This window comes from Cyprinodon tularosa, unplaced genomic scaffold (assembly GCF_016077235.1).
Source record: "Cyprinodon tularosa strain WSP-4 unplaced genomic scaffold, ASM1607723v1 ctg34, whole genome shotgun sequence".
NCBI lineage: Eukaryota > Metazoa > Chordata > Actinopteri > Cyprinodontiformes > Cyprinodontidae > Cyprinodon > Cyprinodon tularosa.
Genome location: NW_024039052.1, coordinates 1,001,111 through 1,017,142, shown reverse-complemented (window position 1 = coordinate 1,017,142; position 16,032 = coordinate 1,001,111). Strand labels below are relative to the sequence as shown.

The 16,032-nt window shown below is 36.0% G+C and overlaps 1 protein-coding gene across 1 annotated transcript in view; it reads right to left on the bottom strand.

Annotated features, from left to right (window-relative positions):
* LOC119789505 (cell adhesion molecule 2-like) overlaps nt 1-16,032 on the bottom strand; it is a 192,142-nt gene that overhangs the window by 16,778 nt on the left and 159,332 nt on the right. Inside the window, 5 exon segments of the mRNA XM_038294418.1 lie at nt 5,052-5,230; nt 5,325-5,368; nt 5,370-5,416; nt 6,429-6,587; nt 13,047-13,184. Coding sequence (XP_038150346.1) covers nt 5,052-5,230; nt 5,325-5,368; nt 5,370-5,416; nt 6,429-6,587; nt 13,047-13,184 — 567 coding nt within the window.

The following is a 16,032-nucleotide window of genomic DNA, read 5'->3' as shown; positions in this document are numbered from 1 at the left end:
AGGTAGCAATCTTTACTTTTTACTTATAGAGTGCCCCTCTGGATCATTAAAAGTAATACATAAACTCGACGGTACTGGTAACAATTGGATTTATAAACCAAAGCCTGCACATGGATTTTATGAGTGCATGCTTAGTTATTTGTTGCAAACCTGTTTAAGAACACTCCAAAGAGTTTGTTTGCTATTTTCCACATCTGCAAACACATTTATATTTGTGCAGTCATTTGCAAATATTAAATAAATAATGTGATAAGGTGCACCTGTAAATTCTGAACTAATCTGGAACAGTATAATGAATCAGTTTTGTGTATAAAAAGGGAAAATAAAAAGGAGAGCACATTGAATTTATCCACTGAAACAAGTTTATTTTCTAGCTCATAGCTTAGTTGTTAGCTCATCAATCATCAAGTGGGTGCTCAATAACATGTTTTTGAGTGCATGAAGTGTTGAGTCGAGGCCTCTGTGAGGGTGTACTGTAAGTGGACCTGTTAATGCGGTTGTGAATGCAGTGATCTGATTTTGAAATCCTGCACTAAAAAAAAATAAATAAATAAAAACAAAAAATAGTGAGATAGATATAAAAATCAGAATAGAGCTAAATCTATTGGAGTAAATTTCAAAGGTAAGCACGTCTACAGATATATTTTTATTGTAAAAGTCACAAAATAAATATTTGTGAGTAAATAAATGTTAATATCAGACAACAATAAGGACAACAAGTCTAAAAAGGAAAATGCTGAATATTGCTTAAAATATATATTTTTACATCAGTTAAATTTTTAGATGTCAATTTTCATGCTTACTAGAGCGAAATTGTAGATTTAAAGACTGAACACTGTGAAGCTAAGGCTAAGAAATTAGACTTAAGCCTCTTAGGGCCTCCATCTATATTGAGGAAAGCTATTTTTTTGTTACTACAACTCAAATATCTTGTATGCAATGTTTCTTATTTGTATTTCAGAAGGTTTAATATAGACGGTATTTTCAAACAGTGATAAATTGTGCTTGGTGGATGACATTTATAGCTCCTCCGCTTCCCTGTCATTAGCAAATTAGGTTTAGAGGCTGAGATGATCCGAAAAGACCTGGCAAGTATTCAGCTCATCACAATGTAGCCCTGAAGAATGAGTCTCATCATCATTGGAAATGAGCCTGTCTAACACATCTTTTACTTGCTTAACTCAATTTTTCATCTCCTCTTGCAACTGCAGGCGAGGGCTCGTGAGGTAAATACATCCTTCTTCCTGATTATGCAGACTTAAAAAAATCAATTCATATAAAACCCTCATTAAGGTTTAGATTTATAATAATACAAATTATAAATAAATTATACAAATTATAATAATACAAATTCTAAAGCTACAACTGAGCTTTGGAATGTGATCAAATAAATAATTAAAAGGTAGCCAGATATAGGAGGATATATGCAACATACCAACAAGACTTTGCTGTTCTCTCATTCAATAAGTATGCTGAAGGAGGACACAAAGATAGCAATGTCTGAAAGAAAAAAAAATGTCCCTTCTTTTTACTTCCTAAAGCCTTTCTAAACCTTGCAAAGATGCTGCCATGCATCAAGTAATAGTTTATAAGAAGGAAAAAACTCCAATGAAGAGAAGTAAGCTCTTTTATGGCTTTTCACTCTGCTACTGCACTATTAAACTGGCAAAAACTGAAGACAAAGATCAAGGACAATGAAAACTAAAACGACCCTATATGTATTCAGTCCAGTTCTACTTATTTCAAATTATTTCATATACTTTTATACATAAACATGGGATGCTAAATATGTATTATTTCTTTTCCTGTAACAAAGTGTTTGGTTTTTAATCAACCCGTTATTTGTCATGTGATAATGCAATTTTCTAGGCTGAAATTAAACTAAATCGTACATCCTTATCCACTAATATTGAAATTCATCAGTCCCATATTAGCCAGTCGATACTTGAATGCAAGCTTTGGAAATGTGCAAGACTGAAATAGACCTAGATACATTATAACAAGCGGATTTTCTACATGACAACAAAAATCCCATTTTATTCTATCCTGATAGTGACAAAATACCTGGATCCCTTGCTCTAATAATAGCAATTAATCAGGTTGTAGTTTCCTCTAAAACCTGCTGGATCATACCAATTTGAAGATCACCAAAATGTTAGGGATGATTAGCAGTATCCCTGATCGTATTCAGCTCCTGATAGCCTACCTGCTCCTTTCATTCTCTGTGATTTTGTTAAATACACCTCCAGTGAGCCGTTAGGCTGGGTTTTGTGCAGCCAATTTTTTACCAATCACAGCCCATTTTAGTGTGCATGACTTGCACACTAAATTCGAGCCTGTGCGAGTTGTTTTGTTGATAAAACAGATCTGTTTTCTTTTCCAGCATTGTACTAAAAAAGATCAGAGTAAATACTGTACATTTTCTTTTCTTTATATTCTACTTAATGGGCTCTAGTAGTTTATATTTTCTTGGTGCATTAATCTGCTCGTTCATATATGTCAAGCAAAAAGCTTTATTTTTCTTTATTTTATAGTGACACATAATTTAGAAATAATGAAGAAAAAAATGTTTTCCCCTCGTTTTTTCTTTTGCTTTAGTCGAGTCACAAACTAATATTTTAAAGTATTAATCTAATTTTAATATCTAACAAAACAATTCCTTGAAAATTTATGAATTAATTTAACATAATTGTGTAGTCAAGAAAGTTTCTATATTTAAGTCTGATAAAATTAAGTATGCTTATAAAACAAAACAAAAAAAGAAATAAAAAAAAAGGAACCCACACATTATGCCCTAGTGTGAGATAAGACAATGCTGACACCTATTTAAAAGAGGGTTATGCTCAGTGACTGCATGGATCCACATATTCGTTGCATGGATCCAAATTTCGTTGTTCTTGTGACAATGACAATAAAGATAAATTGAAATTGAAATTGAAAAATATGCGCCATTTGCACTACTCCTTTGAAATTCTTGCCGATTTTGGACCCAGCTTGAATCAGTTAACCGTGCTGAGCTTGGTTCTTAGACCGTTTACACATCTGGCTAGCACGGTTCCTCACCTCCTCAGTGGTCCACGACACTACAGCTCTCAATGTGGGAATTACGCAAACAAAAATGGAGTCGACCATAACATTCAGGAAGTTATCTGCCTGGATAGTGTATTCCAGCCAGGTTTCGATGAGAGCCTCGCTCTAGGCATCATCCCATTAATGGATGCCATTTATTGTTAATAGGCTGAGAAGAAGTTTGTGTTGTGAACAGGTGAAGAGATCTGTGATATGTAAAGCCGGACGCGCCAGAAAACCCGCAAAATGAGTCAGCTGGCTGTAAATAGGAGATGACGCCGTCTGCTCATGCACTCTTAGTTATCAGAGATCCGAGCCACAACTGAACCGCGCCAAGCCTACTGCTGAACTAGTACTGGATTTATTGCAGTTCGTTTGCCTGGCACAGTCCAGTTCAGCTGCTCTCCATTTACACTTAGCGGTTACCTTGGTTACCATTCTCGGCACGGTTTCAAAGGGTAGTGCATGGGGCTATATTAACCATAGACGGAGAAAATAAGGAACAGTGGTAAAACTTCCCAAAAGCCACTTAATCGTGAGAAAGACTCTAAGGGCCTGATCTTTAGAACGTTTACATGTCATAAAATGGCATGAAGGCACCAGACCATGCAATAAAATGTAAAAATTTACCACAAGCAAATTGAATTTCCAAATCTGAAACTCACATTGGTAATTTATTTATTTATTTTTTTTAACATTTTTTTTCGTAATTCTGAAAGTGAGGTGACAACTGCAAAGGAAGAAATGCATACGGGGAGATATTCCGTGTGCATATAAATGCATTTGGATCGTGAATAATAACAACAATAGAATATTACCAATAAAGAAAATTACATCTATGTAGGGCAGCAAAAATTATTAACTAGCAGAAATTTTTGTACTACTAAACCAGATTTAACGAAAAATACTGAAACTAGATGTTGGTGCATATTTATAAAAACAGGATATCAATGGAGCGATACTATGAGGTGCAAAGTAAATATTATTTATTATTCTTTTAATAGTTATTAGTATTTCCTCCATATTCTAGGCTTTAAACCACATCTTTCTTTGACAGCCATTCTCATTTACGAACATTTACGCAGCAATATTTGTAGAAATTCTGCAACACACCCAATTAGTGCCACTGATTTGATATCTTTGAGATCAGGCCCTAAGAGTGCACTCCTCCAAAAGATCAAAAAAAGGACTTTGAGCAATATGTAAACATTGCTGGCCTGACTCTCCTTGGTAAAACAAGTGTTAATAATTCTACAACAAGAAATAGACTGGTGAAAGACAGCAAACATGTCAGCAGTCGAAGGTTAAATCCACTGATCCCTGTAAAAAAAAAAAAAAAGCTCCAACTTCATTAACGGTGCATCCTACTGTATTGCATCAGTCGTATTATCAAATAATGTAATCATTTAAATGTTTGTATTTCCTTGAGCATCATTATGTTTGATGACCTGAAACACCTAAGCATGACAAAGAAGCAAGAGAGAAAACTCACAACACGTCAGAATCTAATTGCTATTTTAAAAGGTGTAGTTCAAATATAACATGTCAGATGGAAAAAGTAGCACATTAGTGTCAATCATTTTGATACATGACTACATGATAAAAGTGAAATGACATATAACAATGCCTGATTCATTGATGAAATACAGAAAACCTGATTATTGCTGCTTAAACACAGCTTAGTTTGAATTTCAATTTCACAAAATAATTGTTTTGTTAAATTCCCTACATTGACCGTCAAACATCTTCTATGAGATTCTGAAATTTGTTGCCTACATCGCCTAAAACACTTTTGCCATAAAAGAAAAAAAATGCTTACCAATAATCAGCTTTTTTTTTTATTTCTACTTTCCATGTGCTAGTTGAAGATATATGACTCTTGACTTCTCCGATAAATAACCCCTGATACAGTATAAATCAATTAAGCACTAAAAAACATGACTTTTTAATCATAGACATAAAGAATTCAGTTTAGTACCCACCATATACAAACAGAATATACTCAGCAAAGCTGGTCCCCATATGGTTGCTGGCCTCACAGCGATATGTGCCATTGTCTGTTTTGTTGAGTGTCGTGATGGTGAGCTCTCTGCCCTCCACAATCATACGCTCAATGTCTGGCAGCTCTCCTCCATCTTTAGACCAGAGAACTGGTTCGGGTCTGGGAAAGAAAACACAAGAAAATCGTGTTATTTTTTCTTACTTTTCAAAGTTATTTTGGAATAGATCAAAGTGCAGTCGTGAATCCAACTTACATTGGGTTGCCTATGGAAACACACTCCAGTTTGAAGTATTGTCCCTTCCTGTGGAATTATCAGTGAATGTGTGATTTCCAGTTGTGGAGCATCTGCAAAAAATTTATAAATTAATAAAAGCAGTATTGTAACACCTATGTGTGCAAGAAATTAACACCAAAAATAATGCAAAGGTAGTTAGCTCTTTAACCTATAGGAAGCTTAAAGGTATCGTGGAGGATTTTCGTAAATTATTTTAAAAGACCTGCCTTCTCCATGCCTGCGAGAGCATGCATTAGCCAATTTCTTCTTGTGCAAGCTCTGTTTAAAAGTTCTCTGCAGTTCTCAAAGCTCATACAAGCTTACTGAGCTTGAAAGTCCGCCATAACCCCTAAATCCCTCAGTCACTATATAGAGCGGGGAGTCTATAGTGGACCTAATAGTGAACTCAGTAACCTTACGGTTCGGACACTAATCCGTTAGCTCTTTTGGTCACGTAACTCCTCCCCCACTGCGCGGTGCCTGCGCCCTCTTTGTCGCTGCTCTGAGGCTGAGACAGCGTATGGCGACAGCGTATCGCTGTGACAGCAAATCCCATACTGCTTTGTGAGGAGAGCTCTCTGCACAAAGCATTCTGGGATATATCTACCTCTTCTGAGACCTTTCTTTTCTTTTCATACACTTCGTAGACACTTTTTCTGTTATGAACCTCGACCATTGTCAAAGAACCGTGGTAACAAAGATGAGCTTCAATGACTGTCTGAAAGCATAGCTCAGCACAGATTTACACCTGAAAGTGCGCATGCACAGGAAAAATATAGCCAACGGGCGAGCACGTAGGAATGCCTTACATATCACCAGAAGATTGACAATTAAGAGGACCACTTATTTAGATGATCGACCCAGAAATAAAAGATCGTCCTCTATACCTTTACGCTCTAGTATGTATTCATGTACATTTGTTGTACTTTTGAAGTAACCCCTTACCTGCAAACTAATCCTATACTAATCTATAACAAATGCAGGGCTACGCATGCAGACATAAATTTAAGCTCCTTTATTAGTTTGTTTGTATTCCTTTTCAATGGCCAGACCTAATCATTCTTTATCAGTGATAAAACTTACAATGAACCTCCAGGACCTCAGTTGTCATGTACGGTTTGTACAGAGACACATGTTCCACACTGCAGGTGTATGCGACTCCATCATCCCGTTTGTCCACTTGAAACAAGAGGCTGCTTCTTACTGTGAAGGATTTTCCTGTAGCATTGACCTCTGTAGTTCCTAGAGTAAGGTAAAATGAATGCAGATTAGATAGAAAATGTATTTTCAAAAAATTGTTGTCAACTTAAGTTTATATTACATTACAGCACTTTGCAAACCTTTGCTATACAAAATAAATGGTCCTACATCTATTCACTCAAAAAAACATTTTTTATTTTGAGTATTATGCATGAGAAGCAAACACATAACAGCACAAGGTCTGGCTTTATGTTTAGGTTCTTTATTGAGCAGAAAGGTAAACCTCTAACTCTTTACAGGTTTTATTCAAGAATTCTCATGTCTGAAGCTTCTTATTTGTTCCCATTCAACAACTTATCTTTCCCTAGTGAAGAAAATAACCCCCACAACATGATGCTGCCGCCATCATGCATCAAGGCACAAGTGGTATGTTAGGTAGTTCACATATTTAACTTTTTTAGTCATTGCCACATAGCTAAACTATTCTAAGCAAATATATTTAAGATTGAGGTTGTGCTGTTAAAAAATAAACAACTGATGGGCCAATAAAATGTTTCTTGTTAATTTTTAAAAGGAGGAATATCAAATTCTATTTGAAAAATGTCAGTTGTGGAAAAGAACGCTGAACAGTGTTATTTTCCCCTGTATCTCCCTTGAGGGAGACAATCTTTGGCCTTTGAAAGCTGAGGCAAGGAAGAGAGAATAGAGAAGAGAGAGCAATGTGAGCGTTGACTCGGTTGGTTGAGCGTGTTTGCTCCACCAGGACCATCTCTCAAACATCCCACTCAAACAAAAACACACACTTCACCCTGAAGACCGAGGGGAATTTTTGCCGTTGTTACACTTTCACTTAGTCTTCTCTATTGTTTTTAGTTTCATTTGCAAATTATCCTTTCTCCTTTTATTTGTTTTGTTTGACTTATGATATTTTCATTGATTTATAAATCAAATATTAACATTTTAAAACACTTTTGTGTTGTTTCATTTATAGACTCCAGATAGCACTTGATCTAGTACTGACAGTTTTCAAAAAACAAAGAAATTACAAAAAGTAGCCTACAGGGTACTTATTAGTTAGTATAGTATAGTACATGTCTTAGGATTTTCTTTAGTTTATTAAGTGCTTAAACATTTTTTAAGTAAAACTCATAGAAATACCAGTATAATTTGGTCTAAAATGCTCCAATTGTTCAACTTTCTGTGTTCTTTCTGTTATGGCCATGAGTAGTCATTTGTACATTTACTAGCAGTTATTATGAGAAGCTGCAACTGTTAATTTTTTTTGTAAATCAATGGCATTGGATGCAAGTGTCAATTGCTCAAAAATGTCTTTAAGGGAATCAGATATACAGTAAGCCTACTCCAATTTTTTAAATACAACAAAATGCTTTATTATCATTTAAGATAAAACATTACCATAATATGTAATTTCCTTTTTCATTTTAAAAAATGCCTTCAACTTACAGACTCATTTTTATCACTTACTAATAACCTAAAAAAAAAATCATACAGACTTAAAAGTAATTGCCATATTACCATGAATTTGAATAAATTGCCTCATAATAAAGAAAAAATTTACCTACAGACATTACTGCAGGGATGTATCTAAAAGTCGAATGCGCTGAATTTTTTCCAAGCACTACACAGATGGTAAAGGAAGAGTCTCTGCGGCATAAAACACTATTCTCTGCTGTGTTTACTTTCATTTTGTCAAGCCGCCTGCAGCATTGGAGCTGCAATAGAAAAGCTGTCAGCCTTTTTTAAGGCAGCTGCTGGCGTCGCCAGAGAGCGTGTTGTGCCAGCTTTGGTAAGGAACAGGAAGGTGCCCAGGTGTATCTTCTCTGAACCGACGCCCAAGAGACCAGAGGACACAAATTCAAGCAAATCTACACATGTATGTAATAACAGCCTTAGCATTAGTAGCTTAGCGGCACCATTTGATTGATTAATAAGATGTCTACTATCATCTACCATCAACAATGATTGTAGCAGACCTTTAAACGTATACAGGAGTGAATGAACTGTCGTCCTCCTCCATTATTATTATTATCTGGGTCAACATAGCATCTTTAAGAGTTGCAACTTTTTCAGTTTAAGCTCTTTATTTCAATGAGCATCGGATCATTTGAGACCTGATAATAACCATGAAGCTTCCATATGTTCCTGCCATTCATTGACTAGCTTTAAATGTTTTTCAGTTCATTACTTATAAAAATGCCTTAAGGAATACATTCATTCATAACAACAACAAATTTCTGTTAGGTTTGTAAACTTGGTGTCAGACAGTTTAATGTCTTGCAGTGTATTCTGGGATAATGAGTAACACCTACTGCAGCTGAAATAAGTACAAAGACATATTTTATTTTTATTTTCAGTGAACATACACTATATTGCCAAAAGTATTTGCTCACCCATCCAAATTATTGGAATCAGGTGTTCCAATCACTTCCATGGCCACAGGTGTATAAATTCAAGCACCTAGGCATGCAGACTGTTTTTACAAACATTTGTGAAAGAATGGGTCGCTCTCAGGAGCTCAGTGAATTCCAGCGTGGAACTGTGATAGGATGCCACCTGTGCAACAAATCCAGTCGTGAAATTTCCTCGCTCCTAAATATTCCACAGTCAACTGTCAGCTGTATTATAAGAAAATGGAAGTGTTTGGGAACGACAGCAACTCAGCCACGAAGTGGTAGGCCACGTAAACTGACGGAGCGGGGTCAGCGGATGCTGACGCGCATAGTGCGAAGAGGTCGCCAACTTTCTGCAGAGTCAATCACTACAGACCTCCAAACTTCATGTGGCCTTCAGATTAGCTCAAGAACAGTGCGCAGAGAGCTTCATGGAATGGGTTTCCATGGTCGAGCAGCTGCATCCAAGCCATGCATTACCAAGTGCAATGCAAAGCGTCGGATGCGGTGGTGTAAAGCACGCCGCCACTGGACTCTAGAGCAGTGGAGACGCGTTCGCTGGAGTGACGAATCGCGCTTCTCCATCTGGCAATCTGATGGACGGGTCTGGGTTTGGCGGTTGCCAGGAGAACGGTACTTGTCTGACTGCATTGTGCCAAGTGTAAAGTTTGGTGGAGGGGGGATTATGGTGTGGGGTTGTTTTTCAGGAGCTGGGCTTGGCCCCTTAGTTCCAGTGAAAGGAACTCTGAATGCTTCAGCATACCAAGACATTTTGGACAATTCCATGCTCCCAACTTTGTGGGAACAGTTTGGAGCTGGCCCCTTCCTCTTCCAACATGACTGTGCACCAGTGCACAAAGCAAGGTCCATAAAGACATGGATGACAGAGTCTGGTGTGGATGAACTTGCCTGGCCTGCACAGAGTCCTGACCTCAACCCGATAGAACACCTTTGGGATGAATTAGAGCGGAGACTGAGAGCCAGGCCTTCTCGTCCAACATCAGTGTGCGACCTCACAAATGCGCTTCTGGAAGAATGGTCAAAAATTCCCATAAACCCACTCCTAAACCTTGTGGACAGCCTTCCCAGAAGAGTTGAAGCTGTTCTAGCTGCAAAGGGTGGACCGACGTCATATTGAACCCTATGGATTAGGAACGGGATGTCACTTAAGCTCATATGTGAGTCAAGGCAGGTGAGCAAATACTTTTGGCAATATAGTGTATTTGTGATACCTCCATTTATATAGAAATCACACCAGATGTTGCTGACTTCCAGAGTTATCCACAAATACAAACCAATCAGAATAATTTAATCCATGATATGAAATGAAGTGTGACAGCAGATGAAATAAACATTGAACGCATAAAGAACATGGTTAGAGGAAAGCAAAAGAAAACCAAGAAATCACCTAAAATCTGCCAGAACTTAATTCCTGTTGCTTGAATGGCTGGCTGGCTGGCTGGCTGGCTGGCTGGCTGGCTGGATGGATGGATGGATGGATGGATGGATGGATGGATGGATGGATGGATGGATGGATGGATGGATGGATGGATGGATGGATGGATGGATGTGTAAGTTAGCTATACATGGCCTAAAAAATTAAGAAGACAAGCTCTCTATACAATTAGACAAAAAGCTTGATGAAGTTTGAAAGAAGAATGGGAAAGGATATATAGTCAAAATATAGTGTAAAAATAAGTAGAGGTATGTCTTAAAAGACTTAAAGCTATGAATTAAAAAAATAAAAACTGACTTGAAGTCACACTTTTATTTTCTTTTGCAACACAAATATAAAATACTTTAAGTTCATTAACCTTGTAAAACCTAAATAAATACACTTAAATGATACTCCTTGGAAAAGGACCTCAAACCTTATAGTGACATGTCACTCTTAGGTGACTTTTTCTTTAAAAAAGAAGCTGGACTGTTCAATAGATAATTGGAATTTGTCTTTGTGTCACAAATAAAAGAAAAGAAAACTTTGCGTTTGCAGAGGGAGTGATGGTGGGTGGATTTTTAATCAGCAGATTACAGTTTGAAGCTGAGCTGTCATTCAGTGGCACAAGGAATTTGTATAGCTCTGTACCCTGTAAACAAATTACTTGACTCCAGATGACAGTTGCACTTTGAGGTTTGTAAGGCTGTGTGCTTCTAATATAAATTTTTGAAAAACAAATCATCAGAGCATGAAATAAATATGACATCTTTTTGCTATTACACCTGAAGTCGTCTTGGAGCTTAATAGACAACCCTTCCCCCACCACACACACACACACACACACACACACACATTTTTAAATCAAGACCTCCAGTCTCTGGAATGTTCTGCATCACTCTTTGTGAGGTGCATACTGGCCTGTTTGCCCCGGCAGCATACAACCCAATGCCTCCTAGTAAAACATCTGTATACAACACTGATGCAAATGTATGGTTTGATTATTTTTTTTTATAGATATTGTTTTTGTTAATCACAGATGTATAGAGCATTTTATCCTTCGGATGTGCAGCAAAGGCAGGAAGACGTGCTTATACATTCATGTATATTTTAGGGGTAAAAGGGTATAATTTAAAGTGCATTTTAAAAGTTCTAAAGAGAACATCTTAGTAACTCTTGAGATGGACAGCATGTCTCTTTGTGTTGCTGTGTGCCATTTCTCCACTGGTCTTTCAGGAAGCTGCGTGCATGTCATTCCAACAGAAAACTTCATATCCCAGCCCTTCTCCCATCAATCATCATGCCATGTTGGGCAGACACAGAGAGAACCACCTAGAAAAAGCTCTCTGGTGCAAATCTTCAATAAAGAGCGACTCTCACACAGAGCTTCCACCAAAACCTTAGTTTCTACAGAGCTCTGTTCTGCACCAGCCAACGTTTTTTGAACGTTTTTATCTCCAGTTTGGAAAGATGTTTTCTTTCTACACTGATTTAGGCCCAAAAATTGCATTTCTTTTGTTTCTGTGTACAAATATTTGCAGTTTAGGTTAAAAAAAAGGAACTCTTTCAGTTTTGTGTCACTACCCATCTGTTACCCTAGCATATATAATTTGATTTCGGGCTAAATTATATTTCCACAAAGATTTTAGAACACGTAAAAAATATATATTTTTAAGACATCAGATTTAATTTGTGTCATTGCAATAAAACACTTGCAGTTGCTACTGAAATGTTGAAGTAATGACAACATTAACTAATTTCCTGCCATGCTACAGAGATGTTCATCTGCTCTAATGAAAATTCACTCATCCTGCCACACCAAGTGGCTACGATAGAGGTCAGCTAATATTTATTTTACTATAAAGACTGTGTATAGAGCGATAACCTTTATCTCAGAATCGTCAGGTTATAATTAAATGTGGAAAGAAGAATGTACTGTAAAAGACTTGGTCGGGCAGTACAGTACTTAGTCTTTACAGCAGCAGAATCACAATCATGCACTGATTTTTTTTCAACAAAATATTTTTGAACTTTTTCTTTTGTAATTTCTTTTTACCAAAATTATTAACTTAAACTTGTTTAAGCTTCAAACGTGTCTCTCTCTCTTTATTTTTAGTGTATTTTAAAGACTTTGTTACATTACCATTCAAAGGTATAACATTATTTCTATAAAGAAAATTATGTGGATAAATATTTATTGTTGGTCATGCTTCCTTCAACATATTATAGCTCTTTAATCAGTTTGACTATTTGAGATTTTTAAATCAATCCTTCTTTTATGTGATGCTTTGCAGGGGTCATAACCACTAGGAGATGTTTTTCAATGGTTTTGTTTTGGCACACCTGTGGTAAAATATTTGCTTTTCAGTTTTATTTTAGAGATAAAATCATGTCTTAAACAAAAAAAAAAAAAAAAAAAACAAGCTTTGTGGAATTATTTGTGAAATTTGGAACTAACTTTAAATTTTTTTCCATAAGTGCCCAGTCCAGTGACATCTGTCAGCTTTCAAGGACCAAACCAGTGTAACAGAGCATGAATATGAGCACAAAGGAATTGCAGCAGCTGAATGACTTGACAATATGTCTGTTAGAGGGCACTGGTTGAAAAAAAAAAATAGAATATAGTTCTCTGTTAAACCCACATCACCGTCTTACCTTGGACCTCCTTGTCATTTCGGAACCACCGAATGTTGGCAGCAGGTTTGCTGCCTGATGTGGTGCATGTCAGGGTGATTTCGTCTCCCTCCATGGCTGGCTTGGTAAATCCTGTGATTTCTGGTCGACTTGGCACTCCTAGGAGATTAGTGCCAGTAAGATTAGCTTTCTAAAAACATGTAAAAGCACTAATTTGCTAATTGCTAGTCATTTAATTTAGCTGTCCATAATTCCTTCTGATAACACCATATGCATCATATCCAGTATATGCTTGCAACTACAGTAGTGTATGTTTTTCCTCATCCGTTAGGTTAGATTATTGTATAGAGATCTAAATTAGCTGCAATACATGCAATAGTGCTACCATAGAAACCAAGACAACAGACCACATTAAAATAGACCTTAAATACCAAATTTGATCGCTGCAGTTTTGAATTTGAAAAGTTAGAGATAGATATGCGTCTCAGATATGATGTACAGTACACAGTGGTTAATATAAGAGCTCTTTACTTTGTAGTATTAGAGTAAGAACTATTCAAAGGGAGGAAACATCTAGTTTTGATGTTTTTTTTGCTCTCAAACTGAGTGAGATCTGGAGATTTGTTAAAGGATCAGCTCCTTTAAATCTGCGCTGAAACCATCTATGTTTAATGGGTATGCGGCAATGAAAAAATAGTGCTGATATCGAAATATGATATTAATATTGCAATTACACAATCACTGATATTTATTATCATTATATATTTTTATACTTTTTGGACATCTTGAAAAGCCAACATAAGTGCTAACATGACATAATCCTGCATTGCATAACTATAATGGTGCGTTCAAAACATGCACATTTCCAGGAGTAGAAGAGACCGATTTACTAGTTATTCTGGAACAATGTGATTTAAAGTGATGTGACACCTGTGATGGATACAAAATGAATTTTTAGGGTGGATTACCTGAACTTTTGTGTCTGGTTATGTTCTGAGTCAATCAGGAATTACATGTGTTTAAGATGTGGGAAGAAGGAGTGCAGCAGAGAGGAAAACAGAACAAAAATAACACTGACGAAAGATGGAGAAGCAACATTTTTTTAAGAGGTTTGTGGGTGGATTTTAAAAAAGCTGTGTTAATTTAGCCCTAGAAGGACTGTTAACCTCGGTACCTGGCCAATCTGACATGTGCACATGTTGATCTATTTATAGAAATGGCCTAAACACAGCCATGTGGTGTTTAATCAACATGCCTTTCAAAATGGGGCTTTAGAATTTCACAACCATGTTCAAAATTATTTTTTTCACAATTACTTTTTGTTTTATAGCTGTGTAAACAAATAAAATGAGATACAAAATTCCACCTGGTATTACTGGTACCGGGTGTTACTGTGCCAAAGTAATGCAGAGGCAAGTATTCCTTTCTGAGCTGCAGAAAACTGTGCCACTGTTCTGCATTAAATAATGAATAAAGTATCATGACTCGCTCAGTGAAACCAGGTCCTGCCATGAAATCAGCAAGTGGAAGATAGATACTCCTTCTATTTGCTGACACGGAGAAGCATCAGGGGTGGAGCTTGTCGCCGGCCACTCCAATGCTGGTATTATATCAGGCAAGCGGCAGTGCCCAAATGTGGGAACTTTGTTACTGGAAACGTGTGCATAACATAACTGCCACATGACTAAACAAACCCATGACAATCCCTCTCCCCTGCTGATACAAAAACAGCAACTAATTAGAAATAAATGCATGTAGGCTGTAAATACCACCCCAGTTTTACTCATTAGACTGATCCTGATATGTTCAAGAATTACCAGCATTTCCAGATTATTATATTTATGCTGCTATGTTGTGAATACCTATTAATTAAAACAGCCGACACATTGAGGCCAAACACTGCTTTATCACATTTCACTTGTTTTTTTTGCTTTTATTCACTTAAACTTAGGCTAACTATTTGCCTGTCTATCATTCTGATTCTGTATGTCTGCCAGTCTTGTTTCTGTAATACACAACAAAACAAAGTTGGCAAAATTACTTATAAGTAATAAAGGGTAAAGAAGTGTTGTAACTTATCCCATTTTATTTATAAAATATAGGTCTCAACAAGGAAAGTTGTTGAGACCTTCAAAATTAGAGTAATAAATGGAAGCTGTTAACCTTATAAATAAAAATGGTATAATAATAAATAATATATTTAACATTTACCATATAGATAAATAGGTAAACAAGTAAACAAGTGTCCCCATTTAATTAAAAAACTAAATATGTAAATAAAATTGCTTATCATAATTTCATGTATTTATTAATTTTAAGATGTATTTATTTACCTATTTTTTTTTACGTTGCTTGTTACTTATTTTTATAATACATCATTTTATCTTTTTTAATAATTTTGTATTAAAACATACTTAAGTAGTTATTAAAAGGTTTATTTAATTAAAAATGTCTTTACTTATTTCATAATGGTGTTTTATTTTGTGACACTTACATTGCAAAGCTACTATCCATATTTTTGGACCTTTTTTTTTACCCTGTTGCTCTTTTAGGCTCTTTTTATGACATCAGCTTTTAGTATTTGTTCTTACATTCAGATGAGAGTGTAAGGCTTTCTATGTAATAGCTTCTTGTAATAAAAGTGTCACAAAATAAAATCCAAAAAAAAAAAAAAAATCATTCAGTCCAGGAATAAACTGATAAATATAACTTGAAATAAATCACACACTTGCAATAAATGCCTACATTTTTAAAATGAACATATTCAGGTACAAATTTTTTAACAGTAAATATGTTATAAGTAATTATGTGATGGTACTGCCTCTCTACTAAGCAACACCAGCCATGTTGCCTTGTTGATATAATAATAAATATAGGTCCAAAAAAACAAACAAAAAAAAAAAAAAAAAAAAAAAAAACTAATATTGGATTATATTGGCCTGCACCTAAAATCTCTGACATGGGCATGCTGATATAAAACTTTGCTTCTGTGTAAATTTTAGTGGTT